The sequence below is a fragment of the Hirundo rustica genome, chromosome 25 (genome assembly GCF_015227805.2).
Source record: "Hirundo rustica isolate bHirRus1 chromosome 25, bHirRus1.pri.v3, whole genome shotgun sequence".
In the NCBI taxonomy this organism is placed as follows: Eukaryota; Metazoa; Chordata; class Aves; order Passeriformes; family Hirundinidae; genus Hirundo; species Hirundo rustica.
Window position 1 is genome coordinate 327,418 of NC_053474.1, and position 24,786 is coordinate 352,203.

The window sequence follows — 24,786 nt, forward strand, 5'->3', positions numbered from 1 at the left end:
GCGCTCCGGAAGTTCCTGTGGGAGCGCGTCGGGGGGAGCCGCGAGGAGCGCGCGCGCCGGGCCGCGGGAGAGGTGCGGGGGGGGGGCGGCACGTACCACCGGGGCGGGCGGGGGGGGTGGTCCGTGAGGGCGGGGGGGGGGGCGGCGGGGCCCTTCCCGGGGTTTAACGGGAATTAACGGGGAGAGGGGCGGCGGAGGGGCCGGGGGCCGCGGTGCTGGCTCGGCGGTAACGGGGCCGCCTGTTCCCGCCCGCGGGGCTCCCTGCGAGCCCTCAGGAGCCGCAGCCTGCAGGGCCCCCCCCAGAGCCCCGGGTTCGGCGGAAAACCGGCGCTCCCGGCCGTGGGGTGCCGCCTCCATCCGCTTCCAGGCGGGATTTCCCCAGCCCTCCGCTGCATTCCGCTCCCTGCGGGGCTGCGGGCCCGGGAGAGAGGCTGAGGCGCGGTAATTAATGCTAATTAACGACCGATGAGCGCGTTCCCCCCCGGCCCGGTGTCGCTGGTGGGGTCCGACAGCCCCGAATGGGACCCGAATTCCCCTCCCGGTTCTGTCTTTGCGCTTTTACCCCCACACAGACACATGCGAGGGGTTGATCCCCCTCGGCCCGGGGCTCCCGCTGTGTTCCCTCCCGGAGCGGGGCAGGAGCGGCCCGGGGCAGCTCTGCCCGTGCCAAGCCCCGCTTTCCCCGGAGCCGCCCCGACACGGAGCGCATCCCATCGCCGGCCGGGCGAGGATGCTGCTGTGCCTGCCTCCCTCTCCCCGCCAGCGCGCTTGGCAGGCGCGGTCTCTCCCGGCCGGTTGTTTTGCCCGTTGTACACGCGAGCACGTGGGCCGTGTGTCTGTGTCAGATCCGGGAGCTGCTTGGTCCCGGTTTTTATTTGAGTGGGGAAGCCGCTGACGAGCAGTCGGTGGAACGAGTCGGGCAGGTCTTGGCCGGGCTGGGAGGCAGACCAGGCTGATTCTCGTGGGTAAGGCTGGCTGCTGGCGTGCCGGGGATTGGGAGAGCTTGGCGGGATCCTGTGTGGCCCCGAGCCGCTGGGGATGGTGCTGCTGTGGGAGCTGAGGCTGGAGCAGAGCGTGGGGGATGAGGAAAGGCCTCCCGAGGGGCAGCTCGGATCTCCGTGACAGGGACAGGAGCTCGGGAGCGGCTGGAGCTGTGCCTGGGGAGGTTTAGCTTGGATATCAGGGAAAAGTTGTTCCCCCAGGAACCCCAGGCTCCCCATGGAATGAGCACAGCTCCGAGGCTGCCAGAGCTCCAGGAGAGCTTGGAGAGCACTCCAGGGATGTCCAGGGTGGGATTGCTGGGGGGTCTGGGCAGGGCCAGGGTCTGGGCTGGATGATCCTTCATCCCTTCCAGCTCGGGATATTCTGTGGCTGTGCTCTTGGAGACTGATCCTGTTCCTGGGGGATAATGGCAGTGCCCTAAACAAGCTCTGATCTAATTAGTGCTGGTGGGGTCAGGGCAGCCTGGTGGGGACCTGGAGCTCTGATTTGTGATGCAGTGGGAACAAACACCATGAACTGTTGTGGCTGAAGGCGCCGGGGATGCCATCAGCTCTCTGGGGTCTGGGATCTCCGATGGTGACCCTGCCTGCTGTCCTGGGGAGGCACAAGGGTGTCACGTGTCACTGGGAGGACTCAGACCAGCTCCCAGCGCTCTGGTCCTTCCTAAACAGCCCCATATAACAGGGCTGGACCTTTATTGGTGTAGCAGAGCCTGTGCTGCTGCATGCCAAGGGTTTCCTGCTTCCCGGTGGCAGCAGACATGGGTCACGCTCCTGCACAGCTCCAGGAAGGGATCAGGGGTGGAGAGGTGCAGGAATGAGGGGATGCCGAGGCTGTGCTGCCGGCTGCCCTCTGCTCACGCTGGCACAGCCACAGGAACAACTTTGGCTCTGAGGTGTAATTTCCAGGCTAATTTTAACACTTCCATCACCCCACGCAGGGAGCTCCCTGTGCTCCCGGACTCCAGCGCTGCCCGGCTGTGGTGTGGGCTGTCCCCAGGGCTTGGACATCAAAGCCTCCAGCTGCTCTTTAATTTCCCCCAGACAGCTGCTGCTCTGCGTGAAGGGGGCTGAGAGGTTTGTTTTCCTGCCTCACCTCTGTGTCCCGCAGGTGCCAGTGTCGATCCCTCTCGGTGTATGTGTGGTAACAACATGTCTGTCCCCCTCCTCGCCGACGCCGTCACCGTCTCAGGGGCAGAGCGGGAGACCGCCGCGGTAAGGGCTGCACCCTCCCCTGCTGCTGCCCTGCAAAACAGGGGGCTGCTTCCGTGGGCTTCAGCGTGGGGGTGGCAGGGCCGGCAGGGGCTCTGTGGCTGTCCTTGGGCCGGGATGTTTGCTCCAGAGGGAGAGCTCAGCTCGTCAAGGCACTGGGAGCTGGGGCTGATCGGGCTGTCAAAGCTTTTCAAAGCAAATCTCCCAGAGGAACCCCCCGAGTCCTTCCTGGGGTCTGCAGGCTGCCTTCCCTCTGCCCCCCAAGGCCAGGCTGGACACTGGGGACAGTGGGAGGTGTCCCTGCCATGGCAGGGTGGCACTGGAGGGGCTTTAAGATCCCTTCCAGCTCATTCTGGGGTTCAGGCTGGGCCTCTGCTCTGGTGGGATGACCTGTCACTCCTTGTCCCTCTGCTGTGCAGAGCAGTTGGGACCTGCCCGTGGCAGGGTGACACCACGTCCCTGACCCACCCATCCGCCTGCTCCAAGCTAAATTGAGCCTCTTCCAGTTGGTGACTAAGTGTCCATTTGCCACCTCCCTGCCAGCCCAGCCCAGCCCTGCCCCCTCCCGACTCTCAGACCAGCTAATTCCCTTCCTTCTCTTTTTAACAGGTCATTTTCCTACATGGCCTTGGAGACACGGGGTAAGTGTCCCTGGAGCTGGCTCCAGCGGGATGTGTGGTTTGCCAAATGCAGATCCCGACCTTTTGCTGCTGCTTTCCCTGAGGGCATCTCTGGGCTCTGTGTGGGGCTTTGGGCTGGGGCCTGCAGCCATTCCTGCACGGGAATGGCAGGGAATGGCAGGGAATCGCTGCCAGCAGATTCTTGAATATTGATGCTCTTGAATATTGATGATCCCGGCAGCCTGGCAGCCCCCACCCCCCGCGGGTGGGTTTTGTGCTGCCTTCGGGGATTGCTAGGAAGCACCGAGGCTCTTCCAGGGCTGGCAGCTGGGCTGGGCCTGCACAGGGCATCTCTCTTGTGCAGGGCCACCTCGGAGGTGGTGACAAAGGGCTCCTCCCTGTCCAGGAGATTCCCACATCCCTGTCTGGGAGATTCCCTCCTCCTTGTCCTCCCTGCCTGCAGCCTGGGGGCTCAGGGTGCTCCCCTCGGATGGGATCGGTGCTGGGGAGGCTGCACGGGGGGTTCAGGCTGGTGGGCTGGGTGAAATGAGCTCAGGGGAGGGGCTGGGGGGCAGCAGCCTCGGGAGGACGGCTCGGACAAGCCTCGGACTCATCTGTCCTCGTGTCCCTGCCAGGCACAGCTGGGCCGATGCGCTCTCCTCCATCCGCCTGCCCTACGTGAAGTACATCTGCCCTCACGCGTAAGTGCTGCCCTGGGGGCTCGGGGGCCCTGGGGGCTCGGTGGTGCTGAGCACAGCCAGGCCGCCCCTGCTGCCCTGGTCTGTCCTGCTGCAGGCAGAGCTGAGCACCACCCCAGGCTCTTTCCCTTCCCCTCCTGGCTTGTTGATCCCTGCTGGCTGCAGGGAGGGACGAAGGCCCTGGAGCTCCCCGTGCATCCCCTGGTCAGGCACGAGGGGGCTCAGCATGAAGGGGAGCGGCCTCAGCCTTCCTGCTGCCCTCAGACTTGTGCTAAAACACCCAAAATGTCCCTCCACAGGCCCCGGATCCCCGTGACCCTCAACATGAAGATGGTGATGCCCTCCTGGTCAGTGCTCTGGGGAACAGGGCTGGGTGGGGCCCTTTTGGGGATGGGGAGACAAAATCCGCTGCCCTGTGGGGGCCCGGGAGGGGCAGAGCACACCCAGCTCCTGCCTCCCCACGCTCGGCGTGCTGGGAGAGGTTTTGGCTGACCCCGCTGCTCCCCCCAGGTTTGACCTGATGGGGTTGACTCCGGACGCACCTGAGGATGAAGCTGGGATCAAGAAAGCTGCAGAAAACAGTAAGGAGCTCTATAAGGGGAGGGGGAAGAGGGGAGCTGCTGTGTGCCTCTCCCCTGCTGGGACTGCAGCGGGTCTCTTCCTTCCACCTCTCCTTTGTTTCTGCTGCCCTGTGATCCCAGCAAACCTCTCCCCAGCATCTCTGGCACCTGCCCGTCCCTGCCGTGCACCCTGTGATGCTTCCCAGCCCCCCTCCCCTTCCAGTGACCCGTTTCTCCCATCTCCTTCCAGTTAAAGCAATCATTGAGCACGAGATGAAGAACGGGATCCCCCCGAACCGCATCATCCTGGGGGGCTTCTCACAGGTGAGCAGCAGCAGCCCGATTCCCGCTCAGCTGCCGCAGGGCAGTGTCTGTGTGAGTGAGGGTGTCACCCCGAGGGTGTCCCCTGGCACTGACCCCGTGTCCCCCGCAGGGCAGTGTCTGTGTCTGTCTGTCTGTGTGTGTGTGTGTTTTTGTGTGTGTTTTTGTGTGCGTGTGTGTGTGAGCACACCCCCTGGCACTGACCCCGTGTCCCCCACAGGGCGGTGTGTGTGTTTTTGTGCGTGTGTGTTTTTGTGCGTGTGTGTTTTTGTGCGTGTGTGTGTGTGAGCACACCCCCTGGCACTGACCCCGTGTCCCCCGCAGGGCGGTGCCCTCTCGCTGTACACGGCTCTCACGTGCCAGCACCAGCTGGCCGGGATCGTGGCGCTCAGCTGCTGGCTCCCGCTCCACAAGGCCTTCCCACAGGTACCCTTGGCTCGTGGGGCTTCTCCCACTGCAGCTCTCCGGTGGAGAGCGTCCTGCGCTGGGGACACTGCCCCAGCGGTGTCCCCTCACCTGGGCACACCTGAGCGTCCCCTTCTCGTGGCAGGCGGCCAACAACGGCGTGAACAAGGACATCGCCATCCTGCAGTGCCACGGGGAGCTGGATCCCATGATCCCCGTGCGCTTCGGGGCCCTCACTGCCGAGAAGCTCAAGTCCGTGGTCACCCCGGCCAAGGTGCAGTTCAAAACCTACCCCGGAGTGATGCACAGTTCCTGTCCTCAGGTCAGCACGGCGCTGCACGGAGGGGATGGCTGCAGGCGTGGTCATCAGTGGTGGGCCCAGGGAAGGGCTGGAGCTGTGTCGGGAAGGTTGGGATGGGTTTAGGGAAAGGTTCTTCTCCAGAGGGTGCTGGCACTGCCCAGGCTCCCCAGGGAATGGGCACGGCCCCGAGGCTGCTGGAGCTCCAGGAGAGCTTGGACAGTGCTCCAGAGGTGCCCAGGGTGGGAATGTTGGGTGATCTGGGAAGGGCTGGGCTGGATGATCCTGTGGGTCCCTTTGGGATCTTTGGGACTAACCCCAGCGCTGTAGGTCAGGCAGGCTGGGGAACACACGAGATAGATTTGTTCCTGACTTGTTCCAGGGGGCTGCAGAGCCCCGTGCCCAGTTCCCATGTCCCATTCCGTGCCCCATCCCGTGCCCCAGGCCGGCCCTTGCGCAGCCCTGGGGTGACGGGCCGTGCGCTCCCGGCAGGAGATGATGGCGGTGAAGGAGTTCATCGAGAAGCTGCTGCCCCGGATCTGAGCGGAGCCCTGGGGACTGTGGCAGGGGAGGGTTCCGCTGTCGCCGCCCGTGTGTCCCTGTGACCCGCCCAGCCACGGTCCCCCCGCGCAGTCCCGACACCCCCAGCCGCGCCCGCGTCCCCTCGCCTGGGGCTGCCCGGCTCTCCCGCTGCTCCCGGAGCCAGGCGAGCCCGCATCGGCCTTTTCTCTCCTGCGCTGGCTCCGAGCGGTTCCCGGGGGGGTCACGGTCCCCTCGGGCCCCCGCGGGGCCGGCACGGCGCGGGGGAGGTTTTCCCCTTGCGTTTGGGGTTTTTGTACCAGTATTAGGGGCGGGACGGGGCTGGGGCACCTGGGGCTGGGAGCTCTGCCCTCGGCGGCTGCTCAGGCGACTCGCGGGTTTTCAGTCCGAGCTCAGGAACCCGGGACTCCCCTGCGGACGCCTCCAGGCGCCAGGGCGGGCTCTGCCCGGGGCTGGCTCGGCCAAAGGCTGCCCGGGGCCGGCAGGGAGGGTCAGGGCAGCTCCCGCACCTCCCGCACGCCTGTCACACACGCACACTCCCTTCCGCCTCGGCCTGGGGCAGCTCTGCCCTTGGAGATAATCACCTCCTTCCTCCTCCTCCTCCTCCTCCTCCTCCTCTTGTTGCTTTTACAATCTCCATCTCCTCCTCTGCCTCGCGGGGGTCCCGGGGCCATCTCCCCCCACCCAGCCCAGCTCCGCACCCTGGGAGCCCCCAGCTTCGTTTACGCTCGTGGAGCCACCGGGCCCATCTTTAATGTCTTCTCTTGCTGCTACTTGTCCTTCCCTTTGGGCTTGGGCTGGCTCGGGGATGGGGAGTGGTGTGGGGTCCCTGGACCCCGGGTTTGGCTCCTGGTGCAGCTGGAAGGAGCAGCTTTGCTCCCAGCCATCATCTCAGCAGCATCTGAGCCCCGAGTGCTGCTGCGCCCCATCCTCCGCTCCCGGGCCTGGGGGCTCTTCCCCCTCCATGAACAATCGCCAGTGTCCCTCACCTGTGGCTTGTCCCCTCCCCTGCTGGCATCGTGCTGGGGCCCCGAATGTCTCCTCTGGGGGGGCTCCTGGCTGACCCTCCCCTCACACAGGGCCCAGGGCAGTGGCTGTGGAGCGGCTCTGCCCTCACCTCACCCCTCTTCCCCCGGGCTGAGCCCCTGCCCGGGCTGATCGTGGCTTTTGGAACATCCCTGCATTCCCCCCGGTGCCAGCGAGGCCTGGGGGGCTCTGGGGGGCTCTGGGGGGCTCAGCCCCAGCAGTCCTGCCCTCCCTGCCCGGGCTGTGCAAAGCAATAACCGCCCTCTGGAGAGTGGAGCGTGGGGCCTGCCCTGGGCTTGGGGTTTTAGGTTTTGCCCCTTTTAGGAAGGCTGAAAGCAGCAGAGCTGCTGCTGCCCCTGCCCGGGCTCAGCCCTGCCGGCTCCTCTGTGCTGTGTTTGAGTGCTGCTGTGCCCCTGCCCCTCACGCCGGGCTGGGCTGGGCTGGCAGCTCCCAGGAGGGACCAAGGGCTGGTGATGGATGGACTGACCCGTGTGACTGTGAACTGGAACCGTGCGTGATGGGGCCCGGGACCCCTCTGCAGAGCATTCCTGCTCACTCCCTGCCCGAGCAGTGCCGGGAACCCGGGAGGGAGAACGGCTTCTCTCCATTCCTCAGTACAACTTTGGGTTCTTCTCTTTTGATTGTTTGGGTTGGTTGTTTTTTTTCTTTTTTGCTCTTTTTTTTTTTTTGGTTTTTCTTCTCTCTTGTCTTCCTTGTACATGTTTGGGGTTTTTTTTTTTGTGTGTGTGTGCGTTCCACAGAGAATCAAGGTGAAATAAATCCTCAACCTATCCCTGAGCTGGCGTCATCCCTGGCCAGACAGGGTGAGAGATTTGGGGGTGGAGTGGGGCTGGCACGAGGCCCCAGGGTGCCATTTTTAGGGGCAGCAGCTCTGGCTGAGGGGAAGCAGAACAAAGCTGCCACTTAGAAAGTGGAAAAGTTTATTTTAAAAACAAATCAAAAGCTCAATTCATAATTTAGGAGCATAAGTTATTCATCCAGCCGACAGCACACGGGGCCGACTGCGTCATCCCTGCCCGGAGGAGCCCTGGGAGCTGCCAGGAATAAACGGGAGCAGTGTGGGACAGGGGGCAGAGCCGGCGCCTGCGCAGCCTTTGGCACCGGGGTTTGGGCAGCGGCTGCCACGGGAGGCCGAAGCAGGCAGCGAGGGGCTGAGGGCAGCCAGGCCAGCCCTGGGCAGGGGCTCCTCTGCCTCAGCACCAGACCGGGGAGAGGAGATTTGGTCCCCAAAACCATGCTGGGGGCAGGGAGAAGGGCGGGTGGAGGAAGCCCTGGGCTGGGGAGATGAGCCCTGGTGGCTTTGGAATGTGACTGGTCCCTGTGGGAGGCTCCTGTGCCTCTCTGTGCCAGGGCAGGGGGGCCCTGGGCTCCCCCCGAGCCCTAAAGCCAGGGAGGGAACAGGGGCCGTGCTGTAGTTTGGGTCAGCAGCACTCACAAGTCCCAGCGCTGTGTCCCCAGGGCACAGGGAGGGCCCAGGAGCTCCTGCTCCCAGCCTGGGCATTCCCGCCAGGGGTTCCAGGCCTGGGGTGCCAAGCCCAGCCCTGGCTCTGTTCTCTCTTCCTTGTGGTTCTGCTCTGTGAGATGCAAAGACCTGGGGGATGAGGATGAGGAGTGGGGAGGCTGCGGATGCTCCAGCCTTCCTGCCCCGCACCAGAGGCAGGAGGGGGAGCTGGAACTGCTCTCTCAGGACGGTGCCAGCGCTGGGGGATGGAGGCAGGGCTGGCTCAGAGCAGCCCGGGGCCCGGCCAGCCCTCGGCTCAGTTCTTGCTGAAGCCCGTGGGGTTCTGCAGCTGCCACCGCCACAGGTCCTCACCTGGAACAGGGACAAGGGAGGTGAGGGAGGACAGGGGCCCGGCCGTGCCCGCTGTGCCGGGGAGGGGATGCCCTTACACATCTTGTCCAGGCCAAAGGCAGCTTTCCAGCCCAGCTCCCGCTCGGCCAGCGCGGGGTCAGCGTAGCAGGAGGCCACGTCTCCCTCCCGCCGGGCCGTGATCCGGTACTTGATCTGCAGGGAGAGCAGCGCCGTGGGCTCCGGGGGCTCCCGGAGGGACTCAGGGAACGGTGCCAGGGCTGCTGTGGGAGCAGCTGCCTCTCTGCCCTTACCTCCCTCCCCGAGGCTTTCTCCATGGCCTGGACCATCTGCAGCACGGAGTAGCCGGTGCCTGTGCCCAGGTTGTAGATCTGGGAGGAGGAGGAAGGACAGGGATCAAGGGGAGAAGGGCCAGGCCCCTCTTCAGCCCCTGTTGGGAGCCCGAGGTTGGTACCTTGCAGCCACAGTTCTCCTTGAGCTTCTTCAGAGCGGCGATGTGGCCTTTGGCCAGATCCACGACGTGGATGTAATCCCTGACTCCTGTGGGGACGCAGAGGGTGAGGGCAGGGCTCAGGGTGCAGCCAGGGCCTTGGGGATCCCAAATTGCACCCATCCTGTGACGCACCCGTTCCATCGTCCGTCTTGTAGTCGTTCCCAAAGACGCTCAGGAATTCCCGGCGCCCCACTGCCACCTGCGTGGAGGGACAGCCCCGTCACCCCGTGTCCCCTCCCCGTGATCCCCCGAGGGCTGCGGGGCTGGTACCTGAGCCACGTAGGGCATGAGGTTGTTGGGGATCCCCTGAGGATCCTCTCCGATCATCCCCGACTCGTGGGCGCCGATGGGGTTGAAGTAGCGCAGGAGGACGGCGTTCCAGTCCTGGGGACACACGGACGGGCGGCCCGGTCACCCCCTGGGGACAGAACCCGGCTCCCGCCCCGCGGGGCCGCTCCTCACCCTCTCTGCTTTGCAGAGATCCCGGATCATCTCCTCAATGAAGAACTTGGATTTGCCGTAGGGATTGGTGCAGCCCCCGACCGGGTGCTTCTCGTCCAGGGGGAGGTACTTGGGGTCCCCGTAGACGGTGGCGGAGCTGCTGAACACGATGTTCCTCACGCCGTGGGCCTGCATGGTCTGGGAGAGGGCAATGGCCAGCACTGACCCAGCTCTGTGCCCCGTGTCAGCCCAGCAGAGGCTGCAGGGCACCGGGAGAGCAGAGGGAACAGCACGGGATCCCCGCTGGCTCCTCTCACCTCCAGCAGCCGGATGGTCCCGGTGAGGTTCACTCTGTAGTACTCCAGAGGCTTCTGCACTGACTCCCCCACGGCCTTCAGCCCCGCAAAGTGCATCACGGCCGAGAATCGGTGCTGCCGGGGGAACGGGCTGGGCATGGGTGCCACGGCAGCAGGAACCAGCCAGAATTCCCCCAGGAGCTCGTTCAGGAGTGGGGCACTGCCTTTCCTCCCTGCTCCCACCTCTGCCAGGGGCCCCGGGAGCCCCCCAGGGCCCTGCAGCTCCTGCTCTCACCTTCCTGAAAAGCTCCTGGAGCGCCGCCTCGTCCGTGATGTCGAGCTCCTGGAAGAGCACGGGCCGGTGCGCGATCTCCTGCACCCGCCGGAGGCTCTCGGGGAGCTCCTCCGAGCCTGGGGGGTGGAGGGCGGTGAGGGATTGCTGCGGTGGGGCGCAGCCCGGCCGGGATGGGGCTCCCCGTACCTCGGATGGCGTTGTGGAAGTTGTCGATGACCACGGGGACGTACCCGGCCTGCAGCAGCTCCAGCACGCAGTGGCTGCCGATGTAGCCGGCGCCGCCCGTCACCAGGATCTGCTCTGCCATGGCTCCCTGCGGGGAAGAGCCCCGAAGCTGCGGCTGCGGGGGGCACGGCCGGGCCACGGGCACGGGCACGTCGGCACGGCCGCAGGTACGGGCGGGGCAGGAACCGGCGCTCCCGGTCACACCTCCCGGACGCGGAGGTGGCGCCTCCCGGACACGGCCGAGGTCCTGCTGCACCCAGGGCCCTCAGGGCAGGAGTTCTCGTTGTTAATTAAGTAGCTAATTAATGAATTGGGGTGGTCTCCGCAGGGGTGTCAGCTCTGCCCTTCACCTATTCCTGGTTTTTCCCGCAGTTCCTCCCTTCCCAGTGCCGGCCCCGCTCCACGCCTCCCCTCAGGAAGGACTTGGGGCACCGCAAAGCGCAGCGATGCCTGCGGGACGCGGGGCTCCGTCCCTGGGAAGGGGCAGGAGCGGAGGGAAGAACCCGAACTGGGAAATTCCTTCCCGGAGCTGCGGACCCAACCTGGGCCCCCCAAACCGGCCCGGGGCTGGGGTGGGCAGCACCTGGGCCAGGTGCGAGAGGGCGGGGAAGGCAAAAATAGCGCGGAATTCAGGTGGGGAGCGAGGACAGGGCCGGGAGGGACCGGAGGGGCCCCGGGGGACAGAAAGTACCCCGGGAACTGGAGAGATTCCAGAGGCGTGGGAATGCCCCCGTCCCCGGGGGTTTGGGCTCTCGCTACCAGAGGAAGCAGGATAAGGTAAGGCAGCGCAGGGCAAAGCAGGGCAGGGCAGCACACCCGCCCCCTGCCCGTTCCCCCCCGCTCCCCCCGCTCTCTCACCCGCCGCTGCCGCCGCTCCCGCTCAGCCCCGCGCGGGGCGCGGCCCCTTTAAGGCCGGGCCTTGGCCCCGCCCCCGGTGCCACGCGCGCGGCTCCTCCATGGAAACGTGTCACGGCTACGGGGCGGCGGCGGGGCCAAAACACCGCGGAGGGGACGGCGGCGATTGGCGCGCGCGGGAACGGGCGGGGCCAAAGCGGGCAGCTCGTGCCCCAGCGCCACCTTGCGGCGGGAGGGAGCCGTTGCCCAAAATCCTGAATTTCTGCCCCAAAATCCTGAATTATTGCCCTAAAACTGCAAATTATTGCCCAAACCCCCGAATTATTACCCCAACCCCCGAATTATTGCCCCAAACCCCAAATTATTGTTCCGAACCCCAAATTATTGCCCTAACCCCTGACTTATTGCCCATTCCTGCTTCACTTCTGCAGCATTTATTAGCGAAGGTTGATAACTGTGTCAGTTTTTGCAGTCATGTGGAGAGGCGGCACACACAGCCTCAAACCAGCCCTGCGCCCTGCCAGGATGAAGCTCCTGCGCTCGTCTCCAGTCCCACAAATAAAGTGTTCCATAAATGATTTCAAACCACAGGGCTGGGGGCGGCTCCCAAGGCCCTGATCACCGTGAGGAGCAGGGGGGTTCCACACTCTGCTCTCTGGGGGTGCAAGGATCTCCTCACCCCCAGCCCACGATGAGGCAGTTTCTATGGGGAAGAGGCACTTGGAACCAAACCAGCACCAAAAGCTCCTTAGCTGCTTCAGGTGAATCAAATCTTTAATAGTTTAGACTGTTAAATAAAGTGTTTATTACTCCTGCTATTTCAAGGTATCTTAGAACAGATACACAGAGCAGGGCCGAGGGGCCCGAGGCTGAGCACAGGGGAGGCTCCGAAAGGCAGGCAGGGAAGGGAGGAAGGGCAAAGCCTGACCTGGAGCACTGCTCTAACTGCAAATCTGTGTCAGCCCTTGGGTCTGCAGGCAGGAGCTGCTGGGTGCTGCTCTGTCAGAGCCCTCCTCAGCCCCTCCACGCCCTCCCTTCTCTAAGGCACACGGTGACATCCTCGAGGGCCAGTGTAACTGAATATTCTCTCATTTCTTCATAATTCTGGTGGATTTTGATCTTCCTCTCAAACACCGAGCTGGGAGATCAGAGAGGAATCCCAGCCAGACTCAGATCAGCGAGGACCTTTGGTTTCTTCTCGAGCCAAGGAGAAATTTCACTCCGTGTCACAGTCTGCAAGAGGCCTGAGACACCTTGGAATTGGTCTTTCTGTTCAGGGCATTGCAGATGAAGGTGCCTGTGTCCATCAGCTTCTGGAGATCCACTCCCTGCATGGGAAAGGCACAGGACACACCTTGAGGGACATCTCCCCCCATGCCAGGGAGCTCCAAACCCCGTCCAGCCTGGCCCTGGGCACCCACAGCTGCTCTGTGCACCCTGTGCCAGGGCCTGCCCACCCTCACAGGGAATATTTTCCCCTAATACCCCCTCTCACAATGCCCTCTGTCTAAGAGAAGCCACTCTCCTTGTCCTGTCTCCCCAGGCCCAGTGACCCCAGCTGCCCCACCACGCTCAGGCTCCCTGGGCCAAGTCCTGTGGAGCCCAGGGCAGGTGCCACTCACCGTGTGGATGCCCAGCCCGTTCAGCATGTACACCAAGTCCTCTGTGGCCACGTTCCCGGAGGCTCCCCGGGCATAGGGACACCCCCCAAGGCCGGCCACCGACGCGTCCACCACGCTCACCCCCATCTGCAAACACACCCAGGGTCAGGGGCTGCTCTGGAAGCACAAAACCTGCGTTTCCCAAGGAAAGCCACTTTCCTTGTGCGGCTGCCCCATCCCTGGAAGTGTCCCAGGCCAGGCTGGATGGGGCTCGGAGCAGCCTGGGATGGTGGGAGATGGGCAGGGAGTGGAACAAGACGGGCTTTGAGGTCCCTCCGTCCCAGCCACGCCACGAGGCAGCGATCCGGAGCAGGATCCTACCTGGAGGGCCACCAGGATGTTGGCCAGAGCCTGTCCATAGGTGTCGTGGCAGTGCACAGCCAGAGCCCCCACGGGCACCTCCTTCATCACCGCTGCCAGCATCTCCCTCATGCTGCCGGGGGTGCCCACGCCGATGGTGTCCCCCAGGGAGATCTCGTAGCACCCCATGGAGTACATCTTCTTGGAGACCTGTGCCACAGCCAGCACGGGCACTGAGAGACATCCTCCCCTCCCCAGAGGGGATTCCTGTGGACAGGGATTCCCTGGACACTCCTCCTTCCCTCCCCAGAGGGGATTCCTGCGGACAGGGATTCCCTGGACACTTTTCTCTGGGATTAAAAACCTCCCTCAATTCCCCATTTCAGCTGGGTTCAGTCTCTGGATATTCCCTGTGGTTAGAGGGTCTGACACATCCCCAGTGCCCACTCCACATCCCTAAAGAGAAATCAAAACCCTCTCAGGAATTCTGGTTGTTTATGACTGACTCACCTCTGCAACTTTAGCTGCAGAAATCTTCCCTTCATAGGGACATCCGAGGACACAGGAAACATATCTGTGGTTAAAAAAACCCCACACTTTTAGCTGGAAAAGGGCAGTGGGATTCTACTGGACAAATCAGTCAGGACTTGTGCATTTTCCATGTCCATAAGATGGGAGAAACAATTTTATATTCCAGAAATCCAATGGCCAAAGGTTACAGGATTTCAACAATTTCTTCTTCCATGGGTGTGAAGTTTGCCAGGATGAGCCCACAGGGCTGGGGGTGTGTAATCTGTGCATTCCCATGTGGAATGTTTGCCAAGAAAACCTGATCCAAAGTGATTCTGGACTATTCCAGAATGAATGATAACACATGGGTGAATCCCAGCAGGAAGTCCTTACCCCCTGACAGGAATGCTGGCTTCCCTTGCTGCCCTCATGACCTCCTCAAACCTCTCCAGGCTCTCCTCGATGGAGCAGTTGATGTTTTTCTTGGTGAACAGCTCGGATGCTGCCCCAAAGATCGACACCTCTTTGGCCCCTGCTGCCACCTGCAAATAAAAAATCCCAAACTGGTATCACGGGACCACTGGGGGTGGGAAAGTGCCCTGAGATTAGCAGGGCTGACCCTTAATCCAGCACTGTCGCTAAGTCAAAGCCAGGTGATTTTTCTTGTGAGGGAAATGACAAACAGAGGCACAACTTTATGATTTCATGGCCAAGTGTTCATTCAAGGGTTTCAATGGCACCTCTGGGTAGAAACATCTCAAACCAGCCCCATAAAGAACTTCCCTTTACAGAGGCTCTTCTGTTCCTAAAAGAAATCTGCCTTGCTTATTTGGACGTGAAGATCTTGGAGCTCTTCAGCCTCAATGACCCTGTGATCCACAGTCTCTGACTGCAGTTCTCTCATTTTATAAAAGTATTTTTCCCCCAAACAACCCAATCCTTCCCTCAGTTCATTCTGCAGCAAGACCACCAGGACACATCTGATTTTGAACAGGGTGAAGGAGCAGGAGCACAGGATCAGGTGGGACTGGGAAGAGCCCAGAGTGGATATTCAGGTTTTCCCGGGCCTTACCGCTGCCTGGAATCCCTTCAGGTTTGGAGTCAGCACAGGGTAACTGATCCCAGGTAACTTATTAATGCCCTGCATGACCTCGGTGTGATCAGCCATCTGCAAAGCAAACCAGGACACGTCTGTGAGGGTGACAACTGCCACTTCTGCCAGCCACGAATTCATCAGCAGAGTTCCTTTTTGTAAAGGGCACAGGAACATCGAGGGATCAGAGGCTGTGAGAGCAAACAGAGCTGCACTCCGTGAGGGGCCAGGGGTCACCCAGCCAGGCCAATGTGCAGCAGCAGCGGCTCGTGTGTGACCTGTCTGTCCCTCTGCTCTCTCCCAGGGTCCAAAGGGAAGCTCTGGGATGTTGGATCTCCTCTGCTGGCTCTTGCCCAGTAACAGGGAGCAAGCACAATCGCTGGACTGCTGTACTTTGGGAACTCTGCACTGCCAATCCTGTCTGAACACCCACCTGAGGAACCCACTTGGGGGACACGAAGCTGGTGGCCTCTATGACCTGCAGCCCCGTCTCTGACAGCATGTTGATTAAACTGATCTTCACTGGGGTGGGCACGACGTTCTGAGAAGAAGAAGAAAAAGAAAAGAAAAAGGACCTAAAGTTATTATTATTACCACAATGAACTCCACCACCACTGAAAAAAAGGGTGCAGAGGGGGACGTTTGGGGGATTTGGCTGGAGAAGGGAGGCGCAGGGAGCCCGGTACCTTCTCGTTCTGGAGCCCGTCGCGGGGTCCCACCTCCACCACCTTCACTCGCTTCGGGTACGCCCCCGCGGCCGCCGCGGCGGAGCTCACCTGGCACGGAGGGAAGAGTCAGCCGAGCCCCCGGCCCCGCCAGCCCCGTTCGGGTCCCTCCCGGCGCCCCCCGGTGCCGTTCCCCCCGTGCCGGTGCCCCGGTCCCTCACGGGCCGCAGCGATCCCGCCCAGCGCGGGAGCAGCCGCCGCGCCGCCATGGCCGCCCGCGATCACGTGACCGCGCACACCCCCGCACGTGACCGGGGCGGGGCTCTGGAGGGCACGTGACCGCCGCCGCGCCACGCCCCCCACGTGACCCCGGCCGCGCGCTGTCACCGCGGCCGCTGCGTCCCTCGAGTCCCGGGTGTCCCCCGTGTGTCCTGTGCCCCCCGTGTCCCCGTCCGCAGCCCCGTACCTGTCCCCAGGCGCCGTCCCGCGGCGCGGAGCCGGTGTCGCAGCGCGGCATTTTTCCCCGGGCACTGCCCGGCAGCGCGCCCGCCGCGCACTTATACCGGCGGCTTTGCCGCTGGCCGGAGCGCCGGGTAAACACGGCGCTGTTTGTTTTGGGGCGGGCCCCGCTCCGAGCCAGGGGTCAGCGGCGTGACGGGGATGTGAGGCAAAGAGGCCACGGCTCTGTTGTCCCTTTTTGTCCCCTTTTTTCGTTCGTAACGGCGTCATCACCGCAGCCGGTCCCGGGCAGCCGGGGCTGTTGTATGTTTGTCACTCGAGTCACAGCTCCCACGGCACCAGCTCCACACGTGGCCCAGGGCTCTGCTCGAGCTGGGCTCCAAGCTCCTGGCAGGTTTTCCTCGGACAGGAACTAAACAAAGCCTGTGTGCAACGCTGTGGCGCCTCACAACAACCTGTGCTCCCGGGAGCAGTTTCATCGCTCACACACATTGTTCAACCCTTCTTCAGAAGTTCAGCATCCACAGGAAACCTGCTCCCACTGGAACTCCGAGCGCAGAAGTTCAGGAGAGCAAGCAGAAGTCACAGCTGCAACTCACAACGGTGCAGTCTCTAAAATTCACCAAGAACAAAACCTTTTCTTGTAGCCGTCTCCAGCAGAGTATCGATACAAGTTTTTTGATGGATTTGTATCTTATTTTTTACAGATGATTTCTTCCAGGTCTCTTCCAGCAAGCTTCCCTTAGATTTACTCATCGTGGAAGCACCTGATCACAACCATTCCAACCAACACCAAAGTAACACAAGGCAACAGAGACCAGAGGAGAGATTCATCCTCTCAAGTGAATAAAATAATGTATTCAACGTGAAACATAAAAATCCTCTGGACTGAGTCAAAAGAAAGGCAGTGGGAGGTGCTGTGTGCCCCCACGGCATCACTTCACGCCCTGGAGCCTCAGCGCCCAGCCGGACTGAGGGGCAGGAGACGGCAGCACGCGGGGCAGGGTTATCAGCATCCCTTTCCCTGCGTGCTCCTGCCACTCCAGAGTGCCACCAAACCCCAGCAGTGTCACCTGCAGAGGAAGGAAGGGGACACTCAGCTGGAGCTCACCAGGCCCCTTTTGCAGAGCCCGGCGTCTCCCACAGGCCCTGCAGGTCCCCAGCTGTGGCTCACGTGGCACAGGGGGGACACACGCGGTGTTCTGAGGCCAAACCAGGCTCCAGTTTGTTGTTTGGGGGGTGGTTGTTGCTGATGCTTTGCCCCTGTTTGTTCAGAGCAAAGGACACTCAAACATTTGCGTCACAGTGACATCTGCCACTCCTGCTGCCCTCCCCTGCAACAGCAGGATCGAAACACTCCGGAGGAACCTTCCCTGCAGCCATGGGCCTGTCCTGGCAACTCCTGCCCCATGTTCCACGTGAGCCACAGCCTGGGGAACGGCCTGGGATGCTGCAAGGAGCCCACAGCACACAACCTCCCCCGCGCCCCCAGCTCCCAACTGAATCCTTCCCAGCGCACAGATGCCCCCAGAAGGGCTCTCGGTGTGTGTGCTGTCTTGTTTTTGGTCCCTTACCTGTGTGCCTGGGGATGGAATGGGCGAGGACAGGCACAGGACACCGTCCCGAGGCCAGAGCAGGAAGATGGCAAACACCACAGGTCCCTTGGAGGTGTACCTGGGGGAGCACGAGTGCAGCAGGTGAGGGGCACCAGACACAAACCTGACCCTTCCCGACAGCACGAGAACACTGCCCTGCCCTGTGTCACCACGCGGGGGTCACCAGCTTCCCCCAACTCCAAAATCAGCCCCTCAGCGCTGGCTGATGAAACCCAAAGTTCATGTGTGCAAATGTCATTGCCAACCTGTCCCGGCCTCATCCTGACCCCAGCTCTACATCTCTGGGCTGAACACTCTGGAGGAAATTAAAACAATCCCATTTTGTAGGAATTTCTGGCCAGGACCTCTGCTTAAACAGTCCTGACAGCCACAGCGTGGACATTTTTAAAGGAAGGGTTGTTTTGTTCCTACTGAAGCAAGATGGATGAAATCCTAACAGCAAGACTACAGAGTGTACCAAATTAGGGAAAAGGTAAGAAATAAACATCAGCTCAGCTGGTCTGAGCAGCAGAGTCCTCACCAGACCGAGTTTGTGGTGTTCTCCATCTGCACCCTCCAAGGCTGGGACTCATAAATTGCCTCCCCGTTGGTCTCCAGCCACCTCCCAAGGGCCAGGAGTCTTTCCTGGAAGATGGGGACAATCACCCCTTCCTTTGTAGGTCCCACATTGAGGAGGTAGTTGCCACCCAAACTCACAGTCTGCACCAGCTCCTGCGGCAGATAAAGCAAGACAACAAACGGCATTATCTTCAGCTCAGCACACAGAAACAGAGCAGTTTTATCCTCATCAGCTGCTCCAGAAGCCCCCAGTTCCCAGTAACCCTCCCCAGGCTATGTCAGGCTCCTCACCTCAATCATACTCATTTCATCCATCACCTCAGCGAGGCTCATGTTGCTGCGGTAGCCCCAGGAGAGCCTGTCCAGGGAGGAGCACATCTCCCACTTGTGATCTGGCAGGGTGCCTGGCCTGTACTTGTCTGCACAGTTGTAGAAACCCCCGTGGCGGCAGGAGCAGCCCCGGCCCCAGCGATCGTTGACAACCACGGTGTCCTGCGAGAACAGCAGCAGCTCAGGGCACAGAACCTTTCTGTGACAGCTCCTGGGTGTCCAGCTGGCAGTCACCCCCCCAAGGAAGCACCTAAAAATTCCCTGTGTAATGGAAACCCTTCTGGGAAGGCTGAATCTGGGCTCTGCTCACTCAGGCAGAGGCTGAGGCAACACAGCTGCTGGCCTGAGCCTCCCTCGAGCATCCTGCAAAGGACAGCGGGGCTGTCACTGCAGCACAGCCGAGGCTCTCCTTTTGTCACAGAAAACGCATCAAGGATGTTTCTGGTGTGATCACACATCCCACAGCTTCCTGCCCCTCCACACCCACCCAACGGCACCGGTACCTTGACGGGGCTGTCATTATAGAGCCAGGCAAGGAAGGAGGTGGAATTCCAGTAGGAATCCGGAGCTTCCCAGTCTCCATCCGACCAAATTAGATCTGGTTTGTATCTAAGGGAGACAGATGTTGGTCCACAATGGCTTATCTGCTCCTGCCACATCGTGTTTCTCGGATGTGGGGTAGTTTCACTTCCCCTTCCCACTGCCTGGCACCACCAGGAGGATTTTGCTTCATTTTCTGCTTCACACAAAGCCGTAAGGGAGGTTCTTGCAGCAGCAAAGATCCCCAGTTCAAGAGAGTTCTTCCAAAAAACCCAGAATTTGGCACCTCAAAGGTGATTATGAGGCGCATACTTGAGCTGGGACAATGACCCACAAACCCAAGCCTTGTATTTTTGTCAGCAAGGGGAAGCAAGGCAAGGATGCAAATTTACAGTGAGTTCAGTCTTCTACCCTACTAAACACTGAACAATTTGTTCCACTTCCAGCTACCCTGCACAAAGGCAGGATTAAAGGGAATTGCTTTTGCAAGAAAAATTTGTGCCTGCCTTATTCTACAGATTATACCTTGCACACAGCAAAAGTGAATCCCTTTTCTAATTACCACAAATCATTACTGGTTAGCAAAGAGAATCTGCCTCTGCAAAAATTAACATTCCTCTTCTTTGCACCCCCTTTGCATCTTTCTCTACAGAAGTGAAACCAGGAAATGCTGGTGATTCTGAAATGGTGGCTCTTACTTTAAGACAAGGTCATAAAGTTCTGGCATCATCTTCTCTAAAACGAAGCTCTGGGTCTTGAAGTCACTTTGTTTGTCAGCGAGGTAGAGAGGGTTAAACCACTCCATCAGGGAATGATACAGCCCATAACGGAGGTTGCTGAAGGACAAAACACAGAGGGAAGAGATAGGCTTCAGTGGGGATTAAGAAGCAGCGGAAATTAAATTACTGGCATTATTATTTTTCATTATTTGCATGCACTCCATCTTTCACACTGAACTCGGGGTTTTCTGCTGTTTGTCAAGCACAGCCAGGAGGATTCACTGCTCTGAAAGAGCTCTCTGGCTCTCCCTACCTCTCCCTGAGGGCTTCTCCCAGCTCTCCCACCAGGTCTCGATGGGGCCCCGTATCCACAGAATTCCAGTTCCAGGACACCGGCGAGCCCCAGTTGGTGAAGCCCTCGTGGTGCTTGGTGGTCAGGACCACGTATCTGAGAGGACGAAAGGACTTGGTTGGGATGGCACAGGGACAACGGAGATATTTCTCAGCCTCACTGCAAACCCAGTCACTAAAAGAGCAAGGCACTGGATAACCACTCTGTGGGGAGCCCTTCTGTCACTATCTTTTGGATTTAGAAGCAAATACAAGAACAAGAGAGGTTTTTAGTAGATTTTAATGCTGGGAAAGAATGAACAGTCAATACTTAGGGAGGAGCAAGACCTGTCATCTCCTCAGCACCCCGGGCATGACCCCTGAGGGATCTCCAGCACTGTTCAGGGACTCCCAATCCCTCAGGGATCCCCGGCCTCGCCCTTTCCGTCTCCCCAAAGACTCCTGCATCCTCTTGGGAATAGCCCCACATGCTTCCCAAGCTTTTCCATCCCCTGAGGGACCCCTCATTCCCTCTGGGACTCCCGGACATGCTCTTCTATCTGCTCAGTGGGGCCACCACTGTCTCACAGATTCCCAGAAACGGCTCCTCTGTACCCTGAGGGACTCCCAGACCCAGCATGCATCCCCTGAGGGACCCCGGCCATGGCACCCCTCCCCTCAGGGACCCCCATCCCCTGAGGACCCCAACTCTGCCAGCCCCGGCGCTGACCTGGCCCCGGCCCTCTGGAAGAGCTGTGCCCACTGGCGGGGCTGGAAGTCGTAGGCGGTGAAGCGGGGCGCGAACTCCGCGTAGGTGGTGCCGGGCGGGAAGCGGCGGCGCACGAAGCGCTCGTAGGCGGCATCGTGCTGGCCCTGCCAGTGCCACCAGAACCACTCGGAGCCCCAGGCCGGCACGGAGAACACCCCCCAGTGCACGAACACCCCCACCTTGGCCCGGTCGAACCAGGCCGGCAGCGGCCGCGCGTCCAGGCTGGCCCAGTCCGGGCGGTAGCGGGGCGCGGCCAGGCCCGGGCCCAGCGCGGCCGCCACACACAGCAGCGCCCGCGCCGCCATGGCCGCCTCAGCGCGCCGCCATGGCCCTGACGTCACCGCCGCCGGGGGCCGCGGGTTCGAGGCTGCGGCGCGACCGCGGGGGAATGGCGGGGACGGGAGGGTCCGGGAAGGGACGGAGGAATACCGGGAGTGTCCGGGAAGGGACGGAGGATAACCGGGAATGGCACGGGAAGGGACGGAGGATAACCGGGAATGGCACGGGAAAGGACGGAGGATAACCGGGAATGTCCGGGAAGGGACGGAGGATAACCGGGAATGGCACGGGAAAGGACGGAGGATAACCGGGAATGTCCGGGAAGGGACGGAGGATAAGCGGGAATGGCACGGGAAGGGATGGAGGATAACCGGGACTCACTCCAGCAATCCCACTCTGTGCCCATTGGGGCTAATCCAACAACCGCACCCTGCGCACCCCTGGAGCGCTGTCCAAGCTCTCCTGGAGCTCTGGCAGCCTCGGAGCCGTGCCCATTCCCTGGGGAGCCTGGGCAGTGCCCAGCACTCTCTGGAGAAGAGCCTTTCCCTAAATCCAAGCTAAACCTCCCCCAGCGCAGCTCCAGCCGCTGCCTTGGATCCCGTCCACGGTCGCAGAGGTGGGAGCTGCCCCTTCAATGTCCTGCAGACTTTGATAAGTCTCCCCTCAGTCTCTCCTTCTCCAGGCCCTTCTGTGCAGCCAGGACAGGCCTGGACAGGGCTCCCAAACCCTCCCGAGGGCTGGGTGCATCCTCTGGGACACAGGGCAGAGTGCAAGGGCCTCGTGGCCGTGCCCTGGCCAGGCTCATCCCTGTTGGAGGCATTTTGGTAGCTGGCAGGAGCCCAGCTGCTCCAGGTCACTGGTGAAAGGCTCTATCCCACTTAGTCCATTCAGCTAAAAGTGCTGCTTTTGCGTAATTTGCAGAAAAAAACCAAAACCAAACAACCCAAATCAAGTTCCTCATGCTCAAAGTATTTGCCCCAGTTTGGGCTTAAACTTGTCACCTGGAGAACTTTGTACACCTGGAAAGAAAAGGAAGAAAACCCTGGAAAACGCCTTATATGTTTAATCACATAACATCCCACAGACACCTGTGTGGTTAGGTCAGTTCTCCTGAAATCTACTGGGAGAAATGTGCTGCCTGCAAGGTCCTGTGTGCCCCAGCCCTGGCCGAGTCCTTAAGCCACAGTGAGAACACTGCATTCCATTGAGGTTGGAAAAGCCCTCCCAGGCCAAGCCGGGCCCAGTCCCCACTTTGTCACCAGCCCAGAGCACTGAGTGCCACATCCAGGTGACACCTGCAGGGACGGGAGCTCCAAACCTCCCTGGGCAACCCCTGCCAAAGCCTGACCAACACTTCCATGAAGAAATTCCTGCTGATGTCCAACGTGAACCTCCCCTGATGGGAGATTATCACAGAATCACGGGATATCCTGAGCTGCAAGGGACACCCCAAGGATCATCCGGTCCAACTGCTGGCCCTGCACAGGACACCCCAACAGTCCCACCGTGTGCCCGAGAGCAGAGAAGGGTGACACGGTGTCGAAGGGTGACAGCAGCAGGAGCTGTCTCCACATCACAGCTGATCCCTCAGCTCCCAGCAGAAGAGAAAAGAAAAAGGAAAGCGATCCAGCGTTCCTTCCAGCCCGAGCGCCAGGGTTTCCCTACATCGTGTGCGTGTCCTCGCACACCGTCTCTATCGCCGAGGACTTGTGGGTGCTCTCTGCTTCAGGGCTCTCCTCAGCGGCCTTCAGCTGCCTCCTGAAGCGGGAGAACACCCTCCTCAGGGAGGAGAACAGCTCCTTGCTCCGCAGGGCGTAAATGATGGGGTTCACCATGGAGTTGAGCAGGCAGAGGGTGCTGCAGAAGGCGAACACCTTGCGCAGGCGGTCGCTCAGCCTGGCGAAGACGCTGTAGATCATGAGCACGAGCACGGGGGACCAGCAGAGCACGAGGACAGCCAGCACCATCGCCAGGGTCTTGGCCAGCATCACGTCCATCCTCATCCGGGTGTTTTGCTTCCCTGCCTGTGCCTGGTGCTTCTCCATGTAGGCCACGTGCTGGCGAGCCCTCCAGAGCACGTGGGCGTAGGCGTAGACGATGCAGCCCAGCAGGACCATGACGAAGCAGAGCCAGCCCGACAGGTAATTGTCATCCACAAAGGGGAACAGCTCGGAGCACGAGGAGTCCAGCACGCAGCAGTTCCAGCCCAGCAGGGGCAGGCAAGCGATGGTGGCACAGGTCACCCAGAGCACCCCCAGCGCCGCCCAGGCTCTTCTCCTGGTCATCAGGAGCTTGTATTCCGAGGGCCGGCTGATGGAGATGTAGCGGTCCAGGGCCGTGAGCAGCAGGCTGCTGAGGGAGGCGGAGAAGGACGTGTTCACCCCTCCCAGCTGCAGCAGGAACACCTCCTTGGAGAAACCAGCCTCGTTGAACACGTGGAAGTTCACGAAGCTGCAGACGAAGATGATGCTGGCCAGGACGTCAGCCAGGGCCAGGCTGCCGATGAAGAGGTAGGAAGGCTTCTTCCTGGTCCCGGGGGAAGAGAAAATCAGGTAGAGCACCAAGGAATTCTCAAAAACGCACATTGTCCCAAAGAGGCCGCACAGGATGCCGATGCTTATCTTCTGTGCCTGCGTGCTGAGCACCATGAAGCACTCCATGGTGTTCCCGCTGCACTTGGAGGCGTTGGCAGGTGTCCTGCAAGTATCCATGGTGGTTACCTGGAGCTGGGAGCTCACAGAGAGCCCTCTGCTTCCTTCCGTACTTCTTCAGGTGCTCTGCAAAAGGCGGAGGTGAAGAGGACTTAAGCAACAGATTCAACCCAGACACTTCCCTCCCTTCCGAGGGAAGCAAGCGAAATGAAATCAGCCCACAGAGAGCTGCTTTCGGGTCCACAGCCCAAATGCTGCAGCCACCTTCCACGCTCTCCCAGCAGAGCTCCAGGCTTTGTCCCAGCGGCTGTTGGGCTGGACCCATTTCCCACAGCCCGGGGCACCCTGGCTCTGCTGCCTCAGTCTCCCAGGCTGGTTCCTTCCACAAGAGGGAAGCAACGCTGAGGATTGTACAAATCCTGAGCCAGCTCTTATCACTCCCCCAGGATTCAGTGCTCAGGGCCAGCAGCAGCACGGGGAGGGAGGAAGGGACTGCTCATGGGGACACTGCCCTGGGAGACGGCTTGGATGGAGAAGGACGGGAGATATTGCCCTGCCAGGGACTCGGTGCAGCTCATCGGGGAACACAAAGGGAAATATGAAGGATTTACTTCTCACCAAAGCTGTTTGAACATACAAAACAACAAGACTGGTTTTATACTGAAGCTTGCCCGTTGCAGCTTCACAAAGCTCAATGCAGTTGTGGTTCCCCCTCCATCCTCCATGTGCCATGATCAGAGCAATTAATAGATATTATTAGAGATTAATTAGAGATTGGTATTAGAGTACAGGTTGGATATACAAATGGGGACATGCAGGACTGAGACCACCTGAGCCTAAGAATCCCTGTCCATAGCCAGGATGAGGTTAATTTTATCAGTACTTTTAGCATCAGCAGAGGTGTGATGGAGGGAAATGCCTGATTTTAATTCTGTGCCCAAGCCCACGGAACAGGACCCCCCTTCCCAAAAGCTTCCAGGATCCCTCATCGGGGCAATGGGATCATGAGTTCCCTCTGCTGGAGGAGAGCACTGAGCTGACAGCGTTCCCTTTCCCTCAGAACAAACAAGTCACTGTCGTCTCTCCCTGCCCTCGGCTCTCTTGTGAAAGAGGAAATGTCCCAAACACACGAGCCATGGCCAGGACGTGTGACAGCCACAGAGCAGGGGCAGGGCTGCTGGGCTGCAGG

The 24,786-nt window shown here is 60.7% G+C and overlaps 5 protein-coding genes across 5 annotated transcripts; 1 reads left to right on the forward strand and 4 right to left on the reverse strand.

The window, feature by feature from the left end:
* The first annotated feature begins 10 nt into the window (after positions 1 to 10).
* Positions 11 to 7,479, forward strand: LYPLA2 (lysophospholipase 2). Its single transcript, XM_040086310.2, has 10 exons — positions 11 to 72; positions 2,113 to 2,216; positions 2,823 to 2,854; positions 3,469 to 3,534; positions 3,831 to 3,878; positions 4,042 to 4,112; positions 4,342 to 4,415; positions 4,737 to 4,838; positions 4,963 to 5,139; positions 5,608 to 7,479. Exons 2-10 carry the CDS (start codon positions 2,139 to 2,141, stop codon positions 5,656 to 5,658), a joined length of 699 nt encoding a protein of 232 aa, XP_039942244.1. The 5' UTR covers positions 11 to 72; positions 2,113 to 2,138; the 3' UTR covers positions 5,659 to 7,479.
* GALE (UDP-galactose-4-epimerase) lies at positions 7,384 to 11,151 on the reverse strand. Its single transcript, XM_040086309.2, has 11 exons — positions 11,121 to 11,151; positions 10,224 to 10,350; positions 10,038 to 10,153; positions 9,764 to 9,877; positions 9,468 to 9,644; positions 9,276 to 9,389; positions 9,138 to 9,204; positions 8,967 to 9,052; positions 8,806 to 8,883; positions 8,593 to 8,707; positions 7,384 to 8,515 (listed from the first exon to the last, which is right to left on the reverse strand). Exons 2-11 carry the CDS (start codon positions 10,342 to 10,344, stop codon positions 8,460 to 8,462), a joined length of 1,044 nt encoding a protein of 347 aa, XP_039942243.1. The 5' UTR covers positions 10,345 to 10,350; positions 11,121 to 11,151; the 3' UTR covers positions 7,384 to 8,459.
* Positions 11,152 to 11,873: 722 nt separating this feature from the next.
* HMGCL (3-hydroxy-3-methylglutaryl-CoA lyase) lies at positions 11,874 to 15,615 on the reverse strand. The gene is made up of 9 exons (XM_040086424.2): positions 15,568 to 15,615; positions 15,368 to 15,457; positions 15,115 to 15,222; positions 14,661 to 14,756; positions 13,982 to 14,130; positions 13,589 to 13,652; positions 13,100 to 13,288; positions 12,740 to 12,865; positions 11,874 to 12,445 (listed from the first exon to the last, which is right to left on the reverse strand). The coding sequence occupies exons 1-9, from the start codon at positions 15,613 to 15,615 to the stop codon at positions 12,344 to 12,346; spliced, it is 972 nt and encodes a 323-aa protein (XP_039942358.1). The 3' UTR covers positions 11,874 to 12,343.
* A 943-nt stretch (positions 15,616 to 16,558) lies between these two features.
* Positions 16,559 to 20,972, reverse strand: FUCA1 (alpha-L-fucosidase 1). Its single transcript, XM_040086414.2, has 8 exons — positions 20,629 to 20,972; positions 19,882 to 20,016; positions 19,548 to 19,685; positions 18,813 to 18,918; positions 18,271 to 18,471; positions 17,942 to 18,132; positions 17,380 to 17,479; positions 16,559 to 16,878 (listed from the first exon to the last, which is right to left on the reverse strand). The coding sequence occupies exons 1-8, from the start codon at positions 20,970 to 20,972 to the stop codon at positions 16,741 to 16,743; spliced, it is 1,353 nt and encodes a 450-aa protein (XP_039942348.1). The 3' UTR covers positions 16,559 to 16,740.
* A 1,061-nt stretch (positions 20,973 to 22,033) lies between these two features.
* CNR2 (cannabinoid receptor 2) lies at positions 22,034 to 23,962 on the reverse strand. Its single transcript, XM_040086415.1, has 2 exons — positions 23,862 to 23,962; positions 22,034 to 23,723 (listed from the first exon to the last, which is right to left on the reverse strand). Exon 2 carries the CDS (start codon positions 23,655 to 23,657, stop codon positions 22,608 to 22,610), a length of 1,050 nt encoding a protein of 349 aa, XP_039942349.1. The 5' UTR covers positions 23,658 to 23,723; positions 23,862 to 23,962; the 3' UTR covers positions 22,034 to 22,607.
* Between the last annotated feature and the right edge of the window lie 824 nt (positions 23,963 to 24,786).